The sequence below is a fragment of the Peromyscus eremicus genome, chromosome 1 (assembly GCF_949786415.1).
Source record: "Peromyscus eremicus chromosome 1, PerEre_H2_v1, whole genome shotgun sequence".
Lineage (NCBI taxonomy): Eukaryota > Metazoa > Chordata > Mammalia > Rodentia > Cricetidae > Peromyscus > Peromyscus eremicus.
In genome coordinates this window covers 112139827-112167368 of record NC_081416.1, presented here as the reverse complement: position 1 = coordinate 112167368, position 27542 = coordinate 112139827, and the positions used below count along the sequence as shown (strand labels likewise).

Here is a 27542-nt window from a genome sequence, read left to right as displayed (position 1 = left end):
CTTATTTTATTTCTTGAATAACATTGAATGACTACATAAAAATAAAGAGATCTTCTAAAATATTGTTACCGAGTAAAACTAAATTAGTTTGCAAGATTCTACACCTCAGTAACATATGTTTCTTTATAGTACCATTCTTGGTACCATTTACTATATTCAAACTTTTTGAAAGTAATATACCTGTTGAAGAATGATTATTCAAATTTCTGGGGAATAAGAATGTTATAGCTCACTACTATAGAGTATCATTAAGTTAATTTCTACCATTCAGCATTGTGACCAAAGTGATATTATTATATTATTCCTATTATGTATGCACCCCAGAGGTTCTGTTTGTCAGCAAATCAGCCATATATTAGCTGTACTGCCTACTATTCACACACATCTGTTTAGTTAGTTTCATAACTTGTTTGCCTCTTACAACCTCTGCATTCTTTGTAACTTCTCCTAAAAACTATATTTAGAGATAAGAAAAGGAAAACAGAATAGCTCCATGATTTGCCTAAACTCCCAGTGATATTCATTGATGAATTCTAAATATTAAAAATGCTTTACATCCAGTGACCCATGTGGTAGTAACCATTCCCAACACATTGTTGTTTCTGTTAAAATCCTGAAATGTCAGACATCAAGACAGATTACAGCTGATTCTCTAAAGTCCAAATGACTAACACCTTTACCCAAGTTTTCTCACACCCACGTATCTGTTTATTTTAAAAATAGTAACAAGCCAAATGAGTTCCAAACCATAAAAATTTCTATAAAACAATAATGTGTCTTTATCTCTTCCATGAAAACTCATTTTTGTCCATATATACACAGTTGATTACCTGTATTCATAATTTTACTCTTGATCACAATGTCTACAAGCTTTCAAATCCTACCCTATGAGGAATCATGATAGTACTTGGGAGTTTGGCAATAGCTATCTAAAGTCAACCTGTAGCTGTTGATGCTTTAGCATTAGATTCCAAATTTATTCCCTTGTCCTAATCTAATGTCAAATAAAGAGTAGCCTACACTATCCCTCAACTGATACTGTATCAACTCTTCAACCGATACTGTAGCCTAACTTGAATTTTTCCTCTTCCTTATCATGCCTTACCCTTTGCTGATTTCTCTAAACTAAATATTACTTCTATGAAGCATTTGCACTTTTAGCCTTAGTTTAGGGTCTTTCAAGATAACGAACCACCATAATTTATAAAGTTTGGTATGATATCTACAGTCAGAATGATAGTAAAACTGATAATCCATTTAAATCCAATGAACTCATAATTTATGAAGAAATGTCAACCAACCTGTCCACAAAAGCATGATGAAGAAGAAAAATGGGATCATTGGCTGATCCCTGGACTTGGGACATTGTTCCATTCATATAGATATGCAAAGCATTGTGCATGCTGCTTTGAGAAGAATCTGCTATCCCTGTAAGTGGACTGGCAAATCCTGTTGACATAAAGAAAATTTTTTAAAAATTAGTTTACTTAAATGATTGAAAATCTAAGTGATTATCTCACCTCATTATAGCTATAGAGGAAAGCCTAATTCTACATAAACAAAATCAGTAAGTAAACACGTTTGATATTTCATTCTGAATATCCATTGAGATCTTTGCAGAATTGAAAGGTATTAACTTGAGTACACTATGTGTTGGATTAATTGGTGAGATAGGAGGGCCAATATGGAATCCCTCATGGTGCATTTCTGTTAAGTCCTTTGAATACTACCATGCCCTAAGAACCTTTCTAATAATAATCAGTGTTCACTGTTATTTAAATAGATAACAACCCCTGCAGATATCCTTTACAGTGTCTTTGTAACCTCTTGCTTTCTGGTTCTAACAAATATTTTAATTTTAGATCCTCGTTCCAGAAGAAGTGTAAAAATTGTCGTCAACCTTATTGTCATTCATCTGTAATTGTCTTAGGAACATCAGGTCATACTTTTTTTTTTTATTTTTGTAGAACATTCATTTCACAGCTAATTAGAACTCATTCTCAAAAACAAAATTAAGTCCTCCTTTCTCTGTAAGGTCATTATAAGAACATACAATACTCTCCACTGTACTTTGTCATCTACAAGTGTGTAGGGGGCATTTTTCTAAGAACTTGGCATTATTAATTTCATACAATTAAGAATCATCATATAAATTAGTTCTTTGCATTATCATAGATTTGAAAATGGGGCTTAGCACAATAAGGAACTGCATATACTTACAGACTGGAACAGGGGTTGGAAGATAAACCTGTTTAAGTACAGAGTTTAGCTCTCAAATGCAATGTTTTACTGTCTTTCCTATGTAGCAACAGATCATACATCATTGAGGAACATAGTCTATATATGAATAGGCTTCAAGTTTTTATCTTTAATCATAATCATAACTTGAAATGAAAACTTTAGAACTTCATTAAATATATGATCTCCGAGATTTTTAAGTACATCCTAATTATTTTTACCAGAAATTAAGTGATTTCAGAGAAATAACTCAGAAATATTACACAGAGTAAAAAAAAATTAAAAGTCATGTAGCTTTTAAAAGTTAGCATCCTTAATGGTTAATACTGACATCCATATCTAAACACCAAAATGAATTCATATTTCTTAATATTTTATAGTTTCTTTTATGTGCTTGCTTAAGAGTTTATTACCTACAGAATAATTATCCCAAATGTTACAAATTTTATGGTGGAGGTATTTTTAAGGTCGGTGAAGTTCAGGGATATACTGATCAAATCAAATTTATGTTAGAGAGGAAGAATAAGGCTGGGAGAGTGACTGATATCATGGCAGCAAGAGTTCATCACAGAGCATGATACACTTAGGAATTGGTAACAAAATAGAGAACAAATATTCACACTGAGGAATAGTAAGTATATGAGGTAGCATATGTGATGTCTAGTTTGATTTAGTTATTCTATAATGTGTGTATCCATATCCTGTACCATAAATACAAATGATTTTATTTGTCAATTAAAATAAAAGTAAAAATAAGTTAACTTAATATACCTTTCTGTAACTTAATCACTAACATCACCCACTTTGGTAACATTAGTACCAATATTTGTAACATATTTTTTTTACAACATAGATAATTTTACCACCTCTGGAAAATACTATATTAAAAGTAGAATCAAAATTATTTATTTCAAAAAATAATTATACAAGAGGATTTTTTAAAATCTTTTTACAAAATTTATAATTAATTTAATTTTACATATCAGCCAAGGATTCCCCTGTCCTCCCTCCTCCCACCCCACCTCCACCCCACCCCATCCACCCCCTATTCCCACCTCCTCCAAGGCAAGGACTCCCTTGGAGAGTCAGCTCAGCCTGGTAGATTCAGTTGAGACAGGTCTAGTCCCCTCCTCCCTTCACCTAGGCTGAGCAAAGTGTCCCAGCATAGGCCTTAGGTTCCAAAATGCCAGCTCATGCACTAAGGAGAACTACAGACCAATCTCCCCCACGAACATTGATGCAAAAATACTCAATAAAATACTGGCAAACAGACTCTAAGAACACATCAAAACAATTATCCACCATGATCAAGTAGGCTTCATCCCAGAGATGCAAGGGTGGTTCAACATACGAAAGTCTGTCAATGTAATACACTATATAAACAATCTGAAAGAAAAAAACCACATGATCATTTCACTAGATGCAGAAAAAGCATTTGACAAAATCCAACACCTCTTCATGATAAAGGTCTTGGAGCGATCAGGAATACAGGGAACATACCTAAACATAATAAAGGCAATTTACAGCAAGCCAACAGCCAACATCAAAGTAAATAGAGAGAAACTCAAAGCAATCCCACTAAAATCAGGAACAAGACAAGGCTGTCCGCTCTCCCCATCCTTATTCAATATAGTACTTGAAGTTCTAGCCAGAGCAATAAGACAACATAAGGAGATCAAGGGGATACAAATTGGAAAGGAAGAAGTCAAACTTTTGCTATTTGCAGATGACATGACAGTATACATAAGTGACCCCAAAAATTTGACCAAGGGACTGATATAGCTTATAAACACCTTCAGCAATGTAGCAGGATACAAGATTAACTAAAAAAAAAATCAGTAACCCTCCTATATACAATTGACAAACAGGCTGAGAAGGAAATCAAAGATACATCACCCTTTACAATAGCCACAAATGATATAAAATACCTTGGGGTAACTCTAACTAAGCAAGTGAAGGACCTGTATGACAAGAACTTTAAGTCCCTGAAAAAATAAATTGAAGAAGATGTCAGAAAATGGAAAGATCTCCCATGCTCATGGATAGGCAGGATTAACATAGTAAAAATGGCAATCTTACCAAAAGCAATCTACAGATTCAATGCAATCCCCATCAAAATCCCAATACAATTCTTCACAGACATGGAAAGAACAATACTCAACTTCATATGGAAAAACAAGAGGATTTTTAAAGGTGCAATATTGTCAGGAGAACTTCATAATCTCTCAGCTACATGTGTTTTAGAAAATTATAGTAGAATATGGACTGAAAAATAAATTCCCTTCAAATTCTCTGTGCTTTGTGTTCTTCTGAGAGCCTGATGCACTGTCTAGCCCTGTTTGGAGACAGTGATGTAATGGGTCAAACAGACCCAGCTTTAACTTCCAGGTTTTTTGCTAGAAAGATGTACAGCATTTGTCAATTTAGGTATCTTTTTGCCTCACTTTTGTCATTGATGTAATAGAGGAAAACTAAACACATTTCTTAGGATGTGAAAATGAATTCTGATAGCTGGTGTGAAAGCACTGAGCATCGATCTGACACCAGCAGAACCTTCCTGAGTAATTGCCCTCTCTGTGGTCTGGTTTAGTTGATAAAGGAGAACTCATTGTTGAAGCTGCTAACAAAAACATTCCTTTCCTGTGTGTGGCCAGCAGAGGTTGGCAGTAAGATAGTTTTCTCCACAAAACACACAAAGGAATTTTAAAGATTCCTAATGTGGGACAAACTATTAGAGATTTAAATGATACTAAAATGGAAATAAATCATTTTCTATTTCACTTCTCCACAGTTCATTTGGAGATGTAAAGGAACATTATGGCTACTGAAATTATCTTTATAAAATAGAAATGATTACCTGTCTATTGCGTTTCTCATTGCATTTTGCTCTTTTCTGAAAGAAAAATTCTATTACTTCCATAAAGCCAAACATTCACATATCATTCATGGACATAGTCTTATTTGAGCTACAGGATTTCTTGACACTGGACAATATTGTTGTTGTCCCAATATTACTGATGAGAAAACAGCTGTTTATAAATTTATGTAACACATCTAAAGTCAAACTAGTATTTGAAGAACAAACCAGTGAAACATAACTGTAATTGACTTCCAAACCTGTAATCTTTCCAAATAGCCAGTTAAGTTTCTTCAAATAGATCAAAAATGTCACAAAAGTGAGATCAAATAATTTATTTTGACTTTTTGTAATCCAAATCAGAATCTCAAATATTTCTGTATTTAAAAGGAAAATGTCTGACAGAAATTGAGAATGAGAAAGTTATCTCCATAAAGCCTGTGAAGTTACATGTGAACTTGCAAACTCTTTGTGCTATGGTCTTGGACTGAGTTTATAAACTTGTCACTTTCAAAGTCAGTTGCATTAGGGAAAGTACAAGATGTGAGAATGGTATTGCATTTGCTTGTTCTGGGATTCCCCCCATGGACAGAGAACATCCAGCAAGCCAGTAGGGAACATGGTAGCAACCCTAGTTGCCAAAATGGCTCAACACTCTTTACAAAGGGCAGCACCAATAGCTCAACATATTGAGAGGTATGCCTTTAAGTTCATGTGTGTTGTTCCTATGGGAAATTTAGGGGCCGTTTTAGATGAATGACAATGGGGAGTTTCAATTTGTCAACCCATCTCCTTTCCTCTTTTATTTCTCCCCCAGTTCTCCTCTGGAGAGGGTTGGCTTATTTGTTTGTTTTAGACATTGATGTTTATCTCTGATACCTGGAGATTTGGATTTAATTGTTTTAGAATTGAACTCAGTCTCTTAGTGTCTTAAAAGCCCCTAAGTGATTCTAATGTGCAATCAGGGTTGAAATGTACTGATTTCGACTAAATTGTTCTTTGTTCTCTAAACCTAAACTATGCTTCAAAATATTTACCTCTGATCATATTATTTCCCTCACATGAACTTTTTCTCTTCTATATTTTGACATTAAAAAAAGAGAAACAACAATAATTCTACCTTTAAAATCTCACTGCAAACTTACACTGTAAAATATTTTCTTAGAAGTAGCTGCTCCATATTTTTTTGAAAATCAGTTAGCTACTATATGGAAGGTAATGCAAAGGCATTTTCATATATGTTTTCTTATTTAACCAGACACCTTTCTTTCCATGATGTAAGATCACAGGTGATGTTGAACTTACTTTATTATGCCTCTTAAGTTTTGAAGTATGAAAAGACAGGTAACTAAATTTTCACTAGAACAAATCATATTAATGTTATTTGGTTGAATTTAATCTGAAATTAATATTTGAATTATACTAATATTTCAAAGTGATTTGGAAATAGAAATGAAGAAAGAAAACAAGACATCAAATTCATTTTAGTGCATGTGAAGAGCTCAATGACTCTTAGACCCTTAGACTGACTTCCTTTTTTTTTCTTAAAATTTTTTTTATTCATTTTACATGCCAATCACAGATCCCCATCTCTTCCCTCCTCCTGCCCCTCCCACCTTCTTCCCCAAACCCACTCCATATTCCCTCCTCCAGTAAGGCAAGGTCTCCTATGGGGAGTCAACAGAGCCTGGTACATTCAGTAAAGGCAGGTCCAAGCCCCTCCCCCTGCATCAAGGCTGTGCAAGGTAATGGACTGTGCACCATAGGTAATGGACTCCAAAAAGCCAGCTCATACATCAGGGATGGATCCTAATCCTGCTGCCTGAGGTTCCTTTAAACAGATCAAGCCATACAACTGTCTTGCTTATGCAGAGGGCCTAGTCCAGTCCCATGGAGACTGCATAATGTTGGTCTATAGTTCGTGAGTTCCCATGAGTTTGGTTTTGGTTGTCCCTGTAGGTTTCCCCATCACGTTCTTGATACCCCTAATTTATTCTCCTAAGGAGAGACTTAGTAGAGGATTATGACCATCACAATTTCCAGATGACACAATGATTTGGGGAGATTGTGCTTAATGGCTAGGTACTTTTATAGGAATCATAATTAACACAATTTACAGCAGGCATATGGAATGCAGATCAGAAAACACTGTTTTTTAAATATTTATTTAGTTGTTTATTTATTTATTTATTTATTTATTTATTTATTTATTTATTTAGGTTTTTCGAGACAGGGTTTCTCTGTGTAGTTTTGAGCTTTTCCTGGAACTTGCTATGAACTCACAGAGATCAGCCTGCCTCTGTCTCCCGAGTGCTGGGATTAAAGGCGTGGGCCACCACCACCCCGCCCCAGAAAACACAGTTTTTAAGTAAGTCTGTAGGTATTTTGGAAGTAATCTAACTTCCAGTTTGCTCAAAGAAGATGTGATCTTAAAGCCATAAATGGAATTATCATTTTTGTTTCTTAGAGCTACTTTTAAAAATCATTATATGTGTGTTGTGTGAGAATGGGCACCTCAGTAGAGGTCAGAGGACAAGTTGATGTGTTGAGCCTTGCTGTGGATGATTGATTGATAAATAAAACACTGATTAGCCAGTAGCTAGGCAGGAAGTATAAGCAGGAGAAAGAGAGAGGAGAAGCCTGGGAAAGGGAAGGCTGAGGCAGAGAGATGCTGCCAGCCACCGAGATGAGTAGCAAGATGTAAGTTACTGGTAAGCCACAAGCCACGTGGCAAGGTGTAGGTTAATAGAAATGGGCTGAGTTTAAGTGTAAGAGCTAGACAGTGGTAGGCCTGAGCTAATGGCCAAACAGTTTAATTAATATGAGCTTCTGAGTGATTTTTTTTTTATAAGCAGTTGTGGGGTCTGTGGGACTGGGCAGGACTGGAGAAAACTCCAGCTACAGAGCCTCACCCTACAACTTGTTTGAGACAGGGTATTTTGTTTCTTGCTGTGTGGAAGGCAGATGATCCATGAACTTCCTAGTGTTCTCTCATCTCTTTATAGGAGTCCTGAGAATACAGACATATAACTTCTGGCACTTTGTGGATTTGGGGCATTTGAACTTAGTTTCTAATGTTTGTGCTGTAAGTACCTTTTGCAATGAGTCATTTCCTCTGCTCTAGAAACATTTTTATTTGATTTCAGACAACTGTGCAATTGCAGGAAACAAATTCTGGGGCCACTCATTATAGCATAGTTATTGGGGAATGTTTCTCACCATGTAAATATTATGTAAGTGAAATCCATGATATTTTTAGATTTCGAGAGAGTAGTCACAGATCCAGCAGCATTGCCTGTCAGATTCAGATGCTCTGGATCTCATTGAGAGAGACATAGTCAGAAAAGGATGGAGCTTGGCAAGTGTGGCAGCAAGTGCTACAGGTGACTTTAATGCATAGTCAGGCTTGAGATGGTTTCTTCTAATTCTGGACATTGTCAGCCATAGTAATCTCTATAAGTTCAAATAAGTTATCCAGTATAATTGCTCAACCGTAATTTTAAGTTATTACCATAAGCATCGGACTAGTTTCTTGGTAACTTTGTAAATCCAGTGTACTTTCATTTTCTATATGGGGATGTTATCAATACACAATATTCACATAACTTTGTATTGCCTAGTCACTTTGTTATCAGACTATCAGCATATCCATAATTCAATTTTATACTGCAAAGGTAATATACAATGTATTCTTTCAAAATGTTTTCTGAAAATTATTTTAATAGTTTAATGCTTTCTGTTTGGAATACCACAGAAGAGGAGGAGGAAAGACTATAGGAAGTCAGAGGTGATGGAGGACACCTGGAAAACATGGCCCACCAAATCAACCAAGCAGGGCTCACAAGAGCTCATAGAGACTGAAACAGCAAGCACAGGCCTGCATAGGAATGCACCAGGTCCTCTGCATATATGTTACAGTTGTGTAGCTTGGTATTCTTGTGAGACTCCTGACAATGGGAGTTGTTGTATCTCTGACTCTTTTGCTGGCTTTTAAGGCTCTTGTCCTCTTATTGGGTCGCCTTGTCCAGCCTCGATATGAGGGCTTTCATTTGGTCTTATTGTATCTTATTTGGTCCTGTCTGGCTGTCATCTCTTGGAGACCTGCTCTTTTTTAAAGAGGAAAGGGAAGGGGAGTGGATCTGGGGGTGAGGGGTGGTGGTGGTAGAGCTTGAAGGATTGGAGGGAGGGGAACTGTGATTGGGATGTATTGTATGAGAGAAGAATCTATTTTCAATAAGATTATTGATTATTTTAAGATTATTTTTGTGTTTGAAGAGCCTCAGACATACTGGATTTTACAGCAGTCAATTACAAACAAAACAAAACAAAAAGTCCCACAATGTCTTAATGAAGTTTTACTTATGTTGCCTTCTCCTTCCTGCTCTTCAATTATGATTCAATTAATGGTACCTAGTCCATTTAACATAGTTTACATATTGTATTAAAACTCATAATTTATTGATGATAATGCTAATTATTTTTGAAATAAAGGTGAGGAATCAACCATTCCACAGCACTTTGCCCAAGGTAATTCTTGTTTTAGCATTTAAAATCCTGTGTCCTTGATACAGATGGCTTCATACAGAGACACCTGAGTACTTCCCTCCTAGAACTTTCCATACTTGATTTAATGAATAATTTTTGAACAAGGTGATTTATTTAGTTTGAATGAGAATGTTTCTCATAGGCTCATATATTTGAATGCTTAGTCCTAAATTGATGGAACTGTTTGGAAAGGATTAAGAAGTGTGGATTTTTGGAAGGAGGTCTATCACTGGGTATGAGCTTCAAGATTGCATAAGCTTATAGCATTCCCAGCTAACTCTAAGTTTCTGTGTGTCTCTGTCTCTCTGTCTGTGTCTCTGTCCCTATCTCTCTGTGTGTCTCTGTCTGTCTCTCTCTGGCTTGTGCTTGTGGATATGAATGTAAGCTCTCACCTACTATTCTAGTACCATGTGTAACTGCCTGCTGCCATGCTCCTGGCTATGATGGTTATGGACCCACCTTCTTTAATTGGAAGCCCCAGTAAACTCTTCGCTAAATTATTTTGGTAATGTTGTCTTCACTGCAATAGAAAAGCAACTAAGATGGTAATCCATATTTTCATCTTTTACTGAAATCTGAAAATTATGTATTTGATGCTTAATCCTCACTTTGGGAAACACCAGTCTCAGGAGACAAAGGTGGATAGATTTGCAAGGTTCTGACTACCAGTTGGCTCTCTCACCAGGACTGATTCAGCTGCCTGCATAACATTAGACATTCTCTCACTGTGACTTGGGTAGATTAAATTTCACGCTAACTGTGCAAATGAAGACTGAAGCTCTGGAATCATAGTGAAATATCACGTTTTCTGTGTCTTTAAAATGACTATGCCAGAATTTTATCCTTAAATGTATTTCATACTTTTTGAGGAGTTAAATAAAATTTTGAGGAATTAAAATTGTCTAGCACCTCATATGACAGGCAAGCACTCTACTACTGAGATATATTTCTTCTCTCATTAAACAATTTCTACTTTTTTTAACCATACTATGATAAAAAATACTGCTATTATTGTACTTTATCCTTCTACACAGTAGGTAGTATACAATGTTTCTGTATGTTCTTATGGAACTAATTCCTTATAGCAAGTCTATAATGAGGATATTGTTTAATGAGGTTTCAGTTTATAGAATAAAAACTCAAAGAAGCTCGATGCTTTGTACCAGATACTTTAGCTGTGACAGAGTAGGAATTTGAGTTGATTATATGCCAGGCATCAGATCTCTGATCTTTATTATATTCTCTTATTCATGTGAAGCTATTATTTTCACTAAAAACTAAAATTGGCAACAAATTTCCTGCTCAAGTTATATTTTTCTTAATAGTTATCATATTCATTGGTATGAAAACCTGAAGCCCTTCTTTTCAAACTCTTCTCTGAGTATAGGGAAGGCCCTCTAATGATGAGTTCTGCATCTGGATGAAGTTTTCAAGGTTCTTGTCACAGGACAACTTCTGACAGTTAACCCTTGATTAGGAACCTTTACTAAGCAATAGCACTACTATTTAAAGGAAGCTTTTTATTTTTAAATTTTTTGGGTATGATTACTTCATCATGCTCTAGTTGTTAACTGTATTTTAAGAGAAAAGCATCCATGTTATATTCAATACTTATTCCTAGTTTCTATTGAAAATCTCTTGAAAGTAATTCATTTTCTATGATTCTATTTTGAATATGCAAATACATTTATTTCTTTTCATAAAACATGTATGGCTTTTTTTGTTGAAAGCATGTCTCATTACCCAAATAAGAAGAGTCAGTATAAAAAATATACTATATTTGAATGACAAAAATATGGAAGCTTTTCTTTAGAAATCTGTACACCTGGAAACATGGTGGGTAACATACCAGAAGGAAATCTGACGAAACACTGCTCATCAATGCACATCCCTAGGCAAAAGAGCAGCAGGAGAAACCTCATCCTAAAAATAAACTAGGTTATCCAGGTGAAAAGAAACAGTCTCACCCTCAGGACAAGCCCAGGACCTTCATAAGCCTTGACTACAGTACAGGAGATTCAGCTCTGATGAAATGATGATTCGTCTGGTGAACAAGTCAATAACAGAGAGGAATCCCATTTTATCCCTCTATATGACTTGAAGAGCAGTGGCCAGGTATTATCCTGAGAGGGAATATAATGTTTAAAACCAAACTATCTTAAGACCTTAGAAGAGGGAGCAAACACAAGTCAGGGAACTTGATTTAACCTACTACAACACCAGAGTGAGGTACAGCCTTGGAAGGAAGTTGCAGAGCACAGGAAGGCTAGATGTTAATGAGATGTTGAAAATTCAGTCTGCAAGAAGCTCAGATCAGGCAGTGAACTAAACAACCCCAGTCTGAGTGGCTGGAATCTAATTTCATTAACTAAGGAAATAGCACAGCTATTGGTAGCCCTGGGTTTGAGATCAGGAAGTAGATCACCCTCTAGAGCCCCCTCTTTGCTGCTTCTGTTTATCGCTTGAAATCCTGAGACCTCTGAGTTACATCTCACCAGTAAGGTAATTAATAAGAAATATTTCTAATTTAAATTTTAAAATTTTGAAAATTTCATACATGAGTACTGTATTTACAAAATTTCCACCATTCTCTCCCAACTCTCCTACCCCCCCAATTTACTTTTGAATAAATGACCTCTTCTATAATTATTTCTACACACACACACACACACACACACACACACACACACACACACACACAATCTCCTGAGTCCAATTAGTGTTTCTCGAATATACATGTTTTTAGGGATGACCACTTAGGATCAGACAACAATGTATTTTTTAGGTCAACATATTGTTGAGATACCTCAGGTACAACATCCCTGCCATGTCTAGAAGACACCATCTAGCAGCAGGTGTTCTGCTCTACTAGCTATTATGTTCTGTCTCTTTAATGATATTCCTTGTGTCTGTGTAGGGCTGCATTGTAGATGTACCAATAGGGCTGGACAATCTCACAGTCACTTATTCTCTGTGTATATCTATGATACCTGACCCAGCCTCCTCACTTTTCTTTTACTTCAGGCTGTAAAGAAATGAAATGCCTTTGCTCCATTTCTATGCCTACACTATATCCAATAAATAATTAACATAATTAAATTAAAAATATTACTGATGGTTGAAAATTTTGTCAAAAAAACAAAACAAATGAAAAACCAAAAATAAAATAAAAATAAAAAAACACGAAGTACTCAAGTTTCATCAAGGACACAGTCTGTTTTGCAATGTTACTAATGTTAGCATTTGGAGACCTTTTGTTAATCCTGGCAGTCCAGGGAAACATGCAGTCCCCTCAGACAGTAAGTACCAAACTGTGTACCTTCATTTCTGCCCACAGCTCTGAGGTGTCATGGCACCAGGAGTTGTCTTCCTAAATTAAAAAACTAAATTGATACTGTCCATTTTTTTTAATCAGAAGTTTTAAGTGAGCATACAAAGTAATGGTTTTATTATGGACTCTTTATATATGTATCATAAATGCTTTGGTCTCTTTCTGTGCCTTCACTGCACTCTTATAGCTGCTTCCTTTGTTTCCTCTAGTCAACCCAGTATTTCTTGTATTACTTGTGCAGACAAATTTTTAAACAGTCTTATTAAATAAGAAACATAGAGCCAAATACAGAGGTAATAGTCAAAGATATCAGAGCATTAGCCATGACAAGCTTTAGCTTACCACCAGCAGTAGCTTCCACAAAGAGAGAGCCTCTTCCCATTTAACCTGTGTTTTTATTGCCTTCCTGTTCTGCCTTCTCATTGGCTCTAAACTCAGCCACATGACTTTCTTGTCACTGCCTGTCTATACAGACCTCCAGGTCTCTATGCTTGGTACTGGGATTAAAGGCTTGTGTCACCATGTTTGCCTGTGTCTTTGACCATGAAGAGACTCTGCCTGCCATGTGATTGGATTAAGGGCATGTGCTACCACCGCTTGACTGCTATTCTTGGCTCACTATGACCTCTGATCTCTAGGCAAACTTTATTTTTTAACATACAAATAAAATATCACATTTCAGCACAAATAAAATATCATCACACCTTAATAACTCTTCTTTTCCATCATGATCCCGTTTTCCAGCTTCATGACCTACACATGCACATCTACAACTATAAATATACACATCTGTAAATATACACAAATACATGATTTTAAATTTATGCTCTGTGTATGAGGAAAAATGATATTGTTATCTTGGTGAGTCTGACTTATTTTAGTTAATGATTTCTAATTTCATCCATTTTTTTTCTGTAAATGTCATGATTTTGCTTTTCTTTATGACTGCTTATATTTCCATTTTCTTTTCCAAGACAAAGGATTAGAGCAGACAGTGAGGTCTGTAAGTCCTTTTCCAAAGGTTACAAATTAGGAAGGGAGAAAAGGCTGTTGGCCAAGAGCAAGACTGGTCACCTTTGCCCAAGGCCAACATGTAACCAATAAAGCAATGTTGCAAAAAAGCCAATGCTCTACAAGTGGGCCAGAAAACCCATGAATTGTTCTTCATTGTCTAGCATTGCTGTTGAGCTTCCAAGACTTTGCTCTACTTGGGACCATTTCTGATAGAAGTCTTTCTCTTCTTAAAAACAAACAAACAAACAAAAAAAAAACTGTGCTTCTCTCTCCCTTTCCTGTTTAGAGATTCAAGAACCTGGAACCCTCCAGAGGATCCCTCCAAACCACTGTCTCTACTGATATTGTATGTACCACAATATTGTCCACCCTCAGGGAACTCATGAATCATATGGGTCATCAGAATACAACATATTTGCATTCTGAATGTTGTCCTTTAACAAATTAAGTGCAGGTTTGGGGCTGCCACTCACTCGGTGGCCAAGGATAGCCTTATCATTTAATTTTGTCGAACCTGTCATCCCTCTTTTAACTGAGCATAATGATGTAATCCACAGAAAATATTTATAAAATGTCTTATAAACAACGTTATACAGAGTGGCTGACAAGATACTATGCACACAGCAATAACTGTTTTTTTGGAGTATCATTTTACTGCTGTAAGAGAATAAACATTAAACAACTTTTAACAGCAGTCACCAAAGTTTATCTTTAAGATGTGGCTTTCCTTTCCTACATTACTTATGGGTATAAGGTTTTAGGATTATGGCTTGGAATGCAAGAAGAAGAGGGGAAATGGTAGCTAGGGCTGCATTGTTCGTGGTTGAACTGTGACAATTTTCCTAGATACATAGCTAAGTAAGTTGATTCTCTCATTTCTTGCCTGCCCTACCCAGGGAATGACCATCCAGGAAGTTTATCAATCGATTAACATTCTTTCACTGACTACTCAGTGGTTATTCCTAGAAATGTCAAACTTTGGGCCAAAAAGTAAACATTTTAACCTCATTCTTCTCTTCTGTCCTATAAATATTACAACTTGCTACTGGACTGTAGGTTTTGATTTGGAAGAGAACCTCCCCTGTAGATTTTCTCCAAGTAAAGATCTGCACTGCCAGCAGGTCCTTTATTTTCTTGTTATCATCAGTCTTGCTATTTTGCTGACCTTTCAAAAGAGACAGTAAACTCTCTCCATAAAGTAGAACAAAAGAAGTTAGGGTGAATGCAACACACTAAAGACAAGGGGAAAGGTTAATAAGATTCTCTCTATGGAGGAGGTCAAGGTTGTCTACATGGTAGATTGCAAAGGAGTTTTGGAAGGCGGTAGCTGGTGGTAATTTCTGTGATCTTTGTTGGAGGTTAGCCCTGCTTGCTCATGTGTGGAATCTGTGACTTGAGTTCTTTAATTTTTGTTGCCCCTTAAACTCTGTTTATTGATAGGTTTGTCTCCTTAGTGCTAGCTGAAGTGTGATACACATATGAAAGCATCTGTTCTGATCACACGATAATGAACTGATATTGAAAGGAAGATGTGAGCAGATGGACAGATATGCTGAATCAGAGAGTAAAAAAGGATGTGAGAAACCACCTCTGGTGAAGTGCAGATGTTGGGATATAAGGAAACAGGCTTGAATTGACATGAATTGTGTCTATATTACAGTTAACAAAACAAAATGGCCTCAGATAACCTAGTGTCTAGGTATTTTATTTATTTTTTAAGATTTATTTATTTATTATGTACACAGAAGAGGGCGCCAGATCTCATTACAGATGGTTGTGAGCCACCATGTGGGTGCTGGGCATTGAACTCAGGACCTCTGGAAGAGCAGTCAGTGTTCTTAACCTCTGAGCCATCTCTCCAGCCCCATAAATATGTCTTTAAATTTTTTAAAAATATTTATTTATTTATTTATTTATTATGTATACAGTGTTCTGTCTGCATGTATCTCTGCAGGCCAGAAGAGAGCACCAGATCTCATTACAGATGGTTGTGAGCCACCATGTGGTTGCTGGGAATTGAACTCAGGATCTTTGGAAGAGCAAGCAGTGCTCTTAACCTCTGAGCCATCTCTCCAGCCTGTGTCTAGGTATTTTAAATTAAAGAGAAAGAAGCCCATTTAGATCACGAGAAAACACTGTCTTCCCATAGATCTGTATCTCTAATTCCACAGTACAAACAGCTTCAGTCATTAAATGATTTTGCTTTGTACTAGCATACCTTTATTGAAACACCTTCATTTGATTCACTATTGGCTCTGTGAATGAGAATTCCTGAAAAGACCATGGGACTACAAAGTCTTGTTGACAGAACAGGTTGGAATGTTGCAAGTTCAGAACCTAACTATCTTGGGCAGTCTTTAGCCCACGAATAGTCATTAATGCTTTTCTTGTGTGGAACCTAACGTCTTTGTGATCATTGGGTAAATAGTTTGTAATATACAGACTCCCACTTTTGAACATGAAAAGTCTAAGAATAGGGTCAGATAACATCTGGTGTCTACAGCTTAGATAACTCTGTTCTTCTGTAAGTCGCCTACCTGATGTTTCCCCATTATTTTCTTTGTTCTATTACTGTAAAGCTTCATAGAACTCTTACCCTGTTAGAAAACAGTATTGGAGGAACCTGATACGATGTTCTTGGGTCATGTTCACTCACTTTTTGCTTCAGAGAATCTATCTCTTTTATTAACTTGAGATAAAAGCTATTTCTTTTGTGGAAAATTGCCTATTGTTCCCACTTTTTCCCAAGGTGGGTAGAATACACAACTTTCTTTTGTATCACTTAACTGCTGGAATATTAGGTATGATGTTCTAAGCTGCCTAGGTTTACTGTCAGTATGAGTATATGCAAAACATAGCATTACGCAACTAACAAAATTATAAATTCTAAATATACATGAGTCCAAAATCTCTGAGAAGAGACAGTAAAAAGGAGAAAAAATCATAATTAGTGAAAACAAGGATATTACCTTCCACTGTGTTTCTAAAGCTGAAATTGGCAGTTCTATCCATGGAGCCAGTCTCATACTGGATCAAACTCAGACAAAATTCCACATCTGCTGAAGATGGGAGCCTCGGGGTTTTGGCTTTGTCATGGTTTCCAGGATTGCGTGTCAGTGGTCCCTCAGGTGTCCCGTCACATAAAGCCTGACGGTTATTATACTCCTCTGATCGGCTACAGATGATCTATGAAAACACTTTGTGTTAAATGAGGCAAGTGGAGAAGGAAGGAATGTTGAAATTACTCATAACTACCTTCATGCAGCGTCCTAACAATTAGATGAAAATGTCAAAGAATGCAGTGGAGTTTGTAGGACAAATGATGGAATGTCAAACCCATGGTGGAGTTAATAGTCCTACATATAGTAGTACCACATCTAGCATGTACCACGATGACTTTGGTTTCCTAAGTCTCTCACACTAAATTGTGATCAAAATGAGTACTTTATGTAAATAGTTGAGATACAAGTAATTTGTGAAACCTCTACTATATATTAATCATATTAGTCTTGGGTTATGACAGGAAAGGTAGTTACTGATCCATGTGAAGTCAAAATCCTATCACATGAGAAATAGTAAACACTCAACAGAAACATTTACTAAAAATAGCCAGTAATAGCAAATACTGCTAATCATTCCACTTCACGCTTTTTGTTTTTGTCATAACATCCATTTTTAATGTCTGGCTTGATATACAACATAGTCTTGCTCATAGGGAACTTTCAAAGCACATCAGTTTTCTTAATTCCTATGTTACTCTCTGGCAGACAATTATTTTTAAAAGAATCATAATTCTTCACATTTTTATAGGAAATGTTTTAAGGAGCCATGAAGCATGAACTATTTCATTTAGGTCACATGGTTATACTTACCATATTAACAAGTAAACTGAGGATAGAGAAGATAAGTAACAGTTTGAAGATAAAAAGACAGTGCTTCCATCACAAACCAAGCTTTTCAGCTCCATCTTTACTGGACATTGAGCGGTTATTTGTTCATTTACTTATATTTGTGTGTGCATATACATATGTGGCATGTGCACAAGTGTGTGCTTGCATGTGTGTGTGTGTGTGTGTGTGTGTGTGTGTGTGTGTGCACATGCACATATACATGTTTGTGTATGCCTGTGGAGGCCACAGGTTGATGTTGAGTGTCTTCCTCAGTTCTTCATTGTGGCATACATTAAGATGTGCTCTTTCCCTGGAATAGCACTCATTCATTTGGCTAGTTTGGCTGGTAAGATTTCTCTGGCAATTTCACATTTCCATTTGGCAAGCAATCAATACTAATAGGAAGCCACTACTCCCACTCAGGATTTAAGAGGGTGCTGGTTATCTGAACTCCAGTTCTGACGCTTGTATTGCAAGTTTTTTACTCACTGAGCCATTGCCTCTTTCCCTCTCTATGCATTTGTAACTCACGCACAGGAGTTCAACAGCCAATGATTTTAAAGCACGTCTATGTTAAAACGAACAACAAAGTTCCAGTTCGTCACCTAATTTGCATATGATTGTGGCAATCAAGATACAACACTGTGAGATGAAACTTGTTTATTTGAGCAGGGGGATCCTTATAAGATTAATTATTGTGGGCTGGAAAGATAGCTCAGTGGTTAAGAGCACTGTTTGCTCTTCCAGAGGAGCCAGGTTCGATTCCCAGCACCCACATGGCAGCTCACAGTTGTCTGTAACTCCAGTTCCAGGGCATCTGACACCTTCATACCAATGCACATAAAATAAAATTAAACAAATTATTAAGAAAGTTTAATTATTGTACTTAGAGGGAAGAAAGTAAGACTGGACTGAAGGGTTGCTTTGGAATACTTCAGGGAGCCAGATTCAGTGCTGATAAGCCACCCAAAGTCACAAAAAAGAAATAAGACTCCATTTTATGAATTACGACTGTCGATAGTTCAAGATATAGTTGGGAACTTTCTGGACACAAATTAGGCTAGTAAATGCCAGCTACAATAAAGATAAATGCCTAAAATTGTGGTCTTGGTTCTTCCTTCATTGAACTTCAATTACCTCTTTGAAAGTCCTATCTGAAAACACAGTTAGTTGCATGGCTTCAGCACATGAATTTGAAGGACACACTTTGAGTTCGTGGAGTAATTTTGGTAAGAACTAGCCTATGATAATTAATCTTCTGCTCATTTAGTTATCATTCTGTCAGCCCCCAAACACATCTGTTCCAACTTGTAACAAAATGTTCAGGGGCTTCATTCTTCCCAAATTCTCCTCAACCAGAATGATAATGGTAGGTGGCTCTTGATGTTCCGGCCAGTAGCCCCCAAAGACTGTGGACTAGATGGAGCTGGTGCTACAGGGTAGGGAATGACATCTAACATCCCAGAAAGGTAAAGATATTTCCCCAGAGAAAATAGGATACCACGAGAGTAAAATCACGTTGAGCTCCTGTAGTATGCTTCATGTCTTTATGGCTTCACTGTGAAACACAAATTCACAGCAAAAATTATTCAGAATTTCAAGGTAAAAATTACAAGTTAATTAATCTTCAAAATGTAGGTCCATTTCTGAGCACTGTGTATGGCTCATTGTCCTGGTTTGCATCTTGTTGCTGTGATACAAAATGACTAAAGCCAACTTAGACAGAAAGGGTTTATTTGAATCACAAGATAAAGTTTATCATAGGGAAAGGCCATAATAGAAATCTGGAGGCAGGAAATGTAGCAGAGACAATGGAGGAATGGTGCTTACTGGCTTGCTTCCTTTGACTTGCTCTGACTTGCTCAATTATCCTTCTTCTACAGCCCAGGCCTACTCATCCAAAGATGGAACTACCCAGAGTGACTTGGCTCTTTCCACATCAACCAGGAATCAAAAAAGTTCTCTGTTAGGAAACCGACATGCTAATCTGTTGGAAAGCACGTACTTAATTGAGATCCCTCTTCTCAGGTATGTCAAAGTCTGTGTAATGTTAACAAAAACTAACCAATATAGCCATAAACCTGTGCTTGATGTAGAACTCAGCTCTATACATTCTATATTTCTATTTATATTCTTTGACCATATGTATAGGTGAGTTTGATGGCTTTACCCATCAAGTACATTAATGAAAATTCTCATATTCTAAATATATTCATACTTAAAATTCAAACATTGTTTTCATACGCTGCAAATATATTATTTACATTAAAAAAAAAAAAACATTCCTTTCTCTGTACTTTCACACCAACCAGCCTGCTGTTAAAGCCAGGAAGCAATGGATTCCCTTTTGTATGTTACCCTCTATTTTCTTTCACGTTGAATCTGTCAAACATTATTTTCAATTCAACCCTCCAAAACCTGTCTTTAACCTGGCTAGTGTTCCCCACATGCTTTCATCCCATGTCATCCTGCTGCTGAGGCCACACTGCCTCTTCGCTTATGCAGCTTGAGAATCCCAATCCAAAAATTCAAAATCCAGAATGTTGAAACTCTATGACAAAGGCAGGGATAATGTTAAATGTGCTAAATATTGCATAAAATTATCTTTAAACTATATGTGTCTTTAAAATAACCATTTCTTTACACATGAAGATATTTGAAAATTTATAAATTCAGCATTGTTGATTCTAAAGATTTGTCTACTTCATTTATTTTTTTCATATTAATGACTCCTGAATGGTTTCATAAAACTAGTCCAACTTCTGCTCTGGACGTAGCAGTTTGGAAGTCTTTACAATGTCAATTGACTAGACACCACGTCAGGGACGCAGAGGAAGTCATTTCATTCCTCTTTGACTAATAATCCTCAGGATATTTCCAAAAGGTCTTTTTGCAGAAAAGACTCCTACAGCAGACTCAGTTAAATTAGAGAGGTTGGATGGAACTATTTTTGCTGAATGCCAACTGCTATGTGACTAAGTGGCTGGGTGATGGAGGCATTAGTAATTCAGAGGAAAGATAGCATGGTTACAGAAATAATGTAGAAAACTTAACTCCAAATTGTTTATGTTTGATTCAGAGGCAAGGACAAGGATGGAGAATTTGTTAGCATTGTGGTTACCTGTCCTGGAGATTGTGCTCAGAAATATAGGGTCTAATATTGATTCTAGTAAGCCCATAGCTTCAGACAGGTCACCCAGACTCTTTGTCAAGGCTTTTCATCTTTAAATGGAGAATGCAATGACTCTTTATTCAGGATCAGGTAGTCTAGCATATTTAAAGGGCATGATGCAGTACTCTCTGGCACCTGTGTAAAGGATCCAATAATTATGGCTGTCATGCTCTTCAGTCCTAGGGTACTTGCTTAGCATGTATAAGGCCTGGGTTCTACCTCCAGATTACCTCACCACTAATAATGCCAAAAATTGAATTACTTTTAGAATAAAACCATTTATTCTATTAATTAGACATCTACGTTATTTTTATCACTAAGTATATGAGTGTTGAATGTTCATTATTATAATAACTGATCCCGGTGTATCATTTAAAACACAGTATTTCCCACGCATTGAAATTAGAACAATATGGCAGTCTTAGCAAGTAATTTTACATGAACTAATTATTTTAAATTGTTTAAATTGATGTTATATTGATCTATCATATCTTTTAGGAACAACAATATCTCCAAAATATCTTAATAACTTCCTAGGGGTCCGGTAGATAAGTTAGAGAAGTCTATACAAATTTATGATTATGTGTGTCAAAGGACAATGGCTTTCACAGTATAATACATTGCTTTCTAATCCATTTGGTTCTCTCATTAGCATAGAAAACAAGCATATATTATAATAACACTATTTTCTTGTTGAAAAATGTGAATTCTAAAGGTTGTGAATTCTAAATGGCTTGTTTAGCAGTGTTTGGCAAATGGCAAAAGTTGGACTGAGCCCAGCTCATCTGGTAAAAGTTTGGTTCTTTTTCCTTCCAACCACAATGATGTGTAGCATATGCTAAGGGCAGTATAATCAAATATTCAAGTTCAAAGAAGCAAAGAGAGGGAAACAGTAGACACAGGTGTATTAGTATGGAAGATGAAACATGATAGTGTTCTATTAAATTGTAGGAAGTAGCAATAAACTACCTGCTCTTAAAAGCCTTCGGCAGCAAAGATTTTATTATGGTATTTGAGTTTTTCCTGAAAAAAAAAAAAGAAAGAAAGAAAGAAAGGAAAACACTAAACCATATGACATTCCACAAAATCTTTCATAAAGAAAAAGAGAAGCTGCTATTGCACGGAGCTGTTGTCATGGTTACCTAAACCCATGACTTTCTGGTGAAATGTGACTTTGTTTTTCTTCCCCCTGTGGCTTCCATGTGATATGCTTTCCACCTGCTGAGTGGATTCCCTGGCTGCAGTTCACTCACATCTATCATCAGGAGCTGTTTTCCTCTCCATGGTGATCCATGGGACAGCTCTCTTTGACACACCTTTTCTTCTTAGGTTCGCTTCTCTTGTTTGCATAACATTATATCTAATGGTGTTGAGCACAGGAATTTTATACGTAAATGTCATTGAGTACCTTCCTTTTTCTAAAACTTACTGACTATTTTAATGGAGACAGATATGCTTCTATTTGAAGATTTTTTTGAGAATAATCATACAAATTAATGAATAACAAGCTAGGAAAAGACTGATTGCACATTAAACCTTATTTCTAAGAAAATTAACCTTAATTATTTGACTTTGTGTATTATCTCCTGTCAAAGAAAGCTTGTGAGGTAATTTTTTCATCTCAAATAATGTTTAAATGTATTATGAGCTATACCATATATTTTTATGTACACGTTTACATACACACACACACACACACACACACACACTAATACTCACAATCAGGTAAACCAACAAACACTGTACAAAATGCCTTATCTTAGATGTGAAGCAAGTGCTGTCTGTTGGCATTTTATGTCTTTCACACTGAGAATTCAGTACTGTAAAATATGGGCTGAGATCTCAGAAATCCATCTAGAATAAGAATTAAATTTCTCTCTGATTTTCATTTTTCTTTAATTCATCATGTATTTATGAAGGAAATTCTGTCTGTATATCATGGTCCCTATATATGGTTAAAAATATATTTATAAATAGTTTCTACTTTGGAGAATCTGACAGTAGTAGACAGAGATAGGCTTGAAAAAACATTCACATGTTCTGAAATATTAGAGAAGATGTAAGATAAATCTGCAGAAAGTGTGTAACAAAGGGAAGGAAATCAATTTTATCTGAAATAAATAGAAGTGTCTGTCTTTCTCAGGTTGGGTGCATGGGAATTTAATAGTTTTACTTTTTATATGTATGGGTGTTTTTCCTAATGCATGTCCGTGGTGTGTGTGTGTGTGTCTGGTGTCAGAAGATGTCAGATCTCCTGGGGTTGGGAATGGAGTTACAGATAGTTGTGAACCATCCTATGGGTATTAGGATCAAACCTAGTCAACTGCAAGAGAACTTCAGAAAGAAAATATAACCACCTCTCAAATTATACATCCATAAATTAGTTTGTTATTAGATCTGCTTTAAACATAAGTCAACACGGTTTACTTTAATAGAAATGGAGACATAGCCACTTGGGTTCTGTCCTTGGGTGTTTTTTCCTTTCTTTTCTTTTCTTTCTGTCTTTCTTTCTTTCTTTCTTTCTTTCTTTCTTTCTTTCTTTCTTTCTTTTTTTTTTACACAAATTCTCCTACTGTTTCGGGTCTATTATTATAAAATGTGAGTACTCTGTGAGATACTACAAAAGATCTCTCAGGTTGGAATGGGTAAATACTATCAAATCTCTAACATCTCCTTTTGTAAAGTAAAAAGATATCTTAAGTCAAGCAATGAGTAGAAGCCCATATGAAATGGGCTATCAGCCTAGCTAATTTGGAAGGTATTAATGAGCTCATTTTAACTTGGAAGCTATTTGATCTCATCTAACACAAAACAGTCTAGTTTTTAATTTGAATGTTTAATTTAGACAAAAGCATTCAAATTAATGGTGTGCTCATTACAGAAACTGTGTTTTCATAAAGGAAAGTAAAGAGATAACTAAACAATCTCCATATTAATTAAATCTGTGAATCATAGTGCTGGCTGCAAATTAGAGCCACATAAAGAGGTTTAAAAGTATAAGCACCCTTGGGAGGCTGAGGCAGGAGCATTACTGTGTTTTAGAGGGCCAACTAGGCTGTAGAGTGAGTTCCAGGTCAGCCTAAGGATACAGTAGGACCTCTTCTCCAAATAAACAAAAAATACACACTGGAGCTGTACAATAGACCAATTGATTCGGTGTTTCCAGCAAGTAGTTAGATCACCGATGTTCAAGCAAAAACAGAGCAATGAAAAAAACTGTAGATAATTGTAAATCTGACAGTGATTGAATTAAAGCAATGTAAATAAACATTTATTTATTTATTTAAAATTTTATGTCTATGGGTGCCTTATATGCATGTATGTCTTGCATCATGTATGGACCAGGTACCTAGGGAAGCCAGAAAAGGATGTCAGAGCCCTAGGAACGAAGTTACAGATGGTTGGAACTTCCCATTCTGGTGCTGGGAATTGAGCCATCTTTCCAGACACAAACAACCCTAATTTGCTTTGATTTCCCTTCTAAATCATTATTCAGTTTTCTTTTGAAGTGATATTTCTTTTTCTTTGGTGCATATTCATTGAACAGGGGATTCATAAAGACATTTTCATCGAAGCATATAATAATGTGTTTTGACCATATTCCTCCCACAAGCCTTCTACCCCTTCCTTCTCCTAATGGGAAGGGGCAATGAGAAAAAAACTCTAATTTTCGAAGTACATTAACAAGAGAGATTGTATGAATGAAGAAAACAGACAACTTGAATTAGTTTATCTGTCATGTCTGCAACTGTTTGTCCCTGGACAGTGCACAGCTTGGGAGATAGAGCAAATATTTATTTATGTATTAGACTTCATTTTTTAAAATGTTGTTTGCTTGCTAAGTTTTTTGTTGTTTTGTTTTGCTAATTCTTTTTATTTTTAATTTTGCTTGTTTTTTCTTCAGTGATTTTATTCTTTCACTTTTCTAATTCTATGTAAAGAGCTCTTTTCCTCCACAGAACTATAATTGCAGTACAAGTTTGTAGACAGTATTGTAGCAGTTGTAGTTCATGGCTTACTAAGCCAGATCAATCTATGTGGTTGTACATTTTTATTTGTTTTGTTTTTAAGAAAGTTATACAGTTGCCCATAATCATAAGATGAATTCAATACTCAAAATGTGATTAGAAACATTAAATCTGGGTATCATCTAGAAGTAGACTCTTCTTGTAATTAAATATTAATTTATATCTCCTTACTGAACTCAGTGTGTATATTACAATTTTTGATAATTTAGATGATCCTTCAGCCTTTCTGCATCAAGTGAGGCTATGTAGTAAATCAAAGTGTTGTATATCTAAGACTCCCACATCAAAGACTGACATGATTTAAAGCAGTAACCAGAGAAGTATAAAGCTAGATGAGGAGTTTGAAGCTCATTGATTATGGTAGAATAGTTGAAAATGTACAGCAATCAAATTTTCCAGTTAAGTCCCTCCATATAAAGTACTCATTAGGTTTAGTAAACAGTTGGCATCATTGACACCAGGAATTAGCAGCTGTCTTTTACAATGGCACTTTAAGGGGCTCCATTTTGGAAGTGTGTGAGCATCAGGGATAAAGTGAAAATTGTATTTCAAAATTCTCAATTGTGAAGCAGCCTGTGCAGTGTTCTTTTCATAGTGTTTGAATTGGTAGTCAGAATAGGTGCAATAGGAAATTTTAGAAGATAAGTAAAAGAAAATCTCTCACACTTATGTTTATTTAAAGAAAAACACCTTAACATTTCTTTTTACCTTTTGCCTCTAATGCTGAGTGAAGAAAAACAATAGGAGAAATGAGAATCTAATCTCAAACTAGCTATCTCTTAACTCTATTTCTAACATTTGTAAAGTAGGAAGAAGGCTAATTTCTTCTTCATCCTAATGAAAAAGCTTAGAAGAGCTGGATCCTTTCAAAAGGTCAGTCTTGTCTCTGAAAATGAAGGGGTTAGTCAGACAGCCATTGTACCCATGAACAAATACCATCTTTGCTATTTACAAACAGTTCTGTTATATAGTTTTAACAAATTATGTATATCTTATGACTTTAAAGGAGGGTAGGTTCATATTAAATCAGGTAATGTATATAAATACTTTCAATAGAGATTCACATATTCTAAATACTCAACAGCTTTTAGTTTCTTTTTAAATTAAAACAACTGAAGATTTTGTATCCAGTAGTGTTTGTCAAGCATTCATGTAATAAAGGTCATCATTGATACTTAGTAAATTATGCCAGCACTATCCCTTGAAGATTCTAGTTAATTGGTTCAGGTTAGAACCAGGAATTTTTATTTTTAAGTAGTATATCCTACTAGTTTTATTGGTAATATTAAATTTTTTTATTCAGAATCATGGACTAAGATAATTTGGTTACTCATCCATTCCTAAATAACTCTGAAATATTGTTTATGCCACATACCATCCTTGGTTCTAGCAATACAGTGGCGAACCAAGCATTCTTTGTTCAGAGCAGATTAGAAATCTAATTAAACTCTTAGATATTAGATGAATAATCATTAATTGTGATTTTGAAGTGTTCTAAAAAAATAAAAAGTCAAGAAGCATAAGAATCTTTTAGTTAGGCACATTTTCTACACTGAGACATCAGCAGAGGTGTTCACAGAGACCTGCATGAAGATGTGGCTGCTGAGGTACCATTCCTCTCTGACTCTGCATGTGAAGTGCACCTTACCTGCCAGGAGGAGAAGAAGGATGCTGGGCTGAGTAGATTAGGGTTTTCAGGGTGGCGACCTCCCAAGTACTCATCTGTACAAATGTCACAGTTTTCTGCATCCCGCCAATCCCAGTATGGAATGGTGAAGTTCTCATCCCCTGTTAGCTCCTGTATTTCTTGTTCCCACAGTAGCAAGAAAAGTCGGTGCCAAGGCAGAAAACCTGGTGCTTCATGGGCAAAATCAACATCCCTCCAGATTTCAGAACCTCCAAGCAGGGTGTCTCTTGACACATAGTAATGCATCCATACAAAGAGGTCATAGATGTTGATATCATTAAACATGGGTGTTGACCCATTGTTCATTTGACCATATGTGGCTGTGGGGATGACATAGACTGGACTGATAGTATGTTTCGCTAAAGTTAGGTAAGCAAAGAACTTATTCTTTTCTGCCACACTCAAATCATAGATATTTCTTCTAACTAAGAGTCGTTTCTCCGTGCAGTTGGGGCCCCCAAATCCAAACTTACAGTTGCCACAGTTGAATCCCATGAAGTTGCCAGAGCACTGACAGGTTCTATTATAAAATACAGAGGGCCAGGACTCACGATCATCCACCCCTTTGAAGGGGAATTGAGGTCCAGACGGTGCATTGGACAGAAGGATGTCCTGGCAGGAACCTCTGCCTGAAAGCTGGCCGCAGGGACTCCCATCGCCCGTCCATGGAGGACAGCACTCTTTTGCCATCAAGTTCTCCGAGGAGGCACAGGCTCGAGGGAAGTGGCCAGAAGAGAGCTGGAAACTCCACAGAAGGCAACACAAAATAGCCAGGAACAT

The 27542-nt window shown here is 36.2% G+C and overlaps 1 protein-coding gene across 1 annotated transcript; it reads right to left on the bottom strand.

Moving 5' to 3' along the window:
* Nucleotides 1-1279: 1279 nt before the first annotated feature.
* On the bottom strand, nt 1280-27542 carry Tyr (tyrosinase). Its single transcript, XM_059267388.1, has 3 exons — nt 26724-27542; nt 16955-17171; nt 1280-1449 (listed from the first exon to the last, which is right to left on the bottom strand). The coding sequence occupies exons 1-3, from the start codon at nt 27540-27542 to the stop codon at nt 1280-1282; spliced, it is 1206 nt and encodes a 401-aa protein (XP_059123371.1).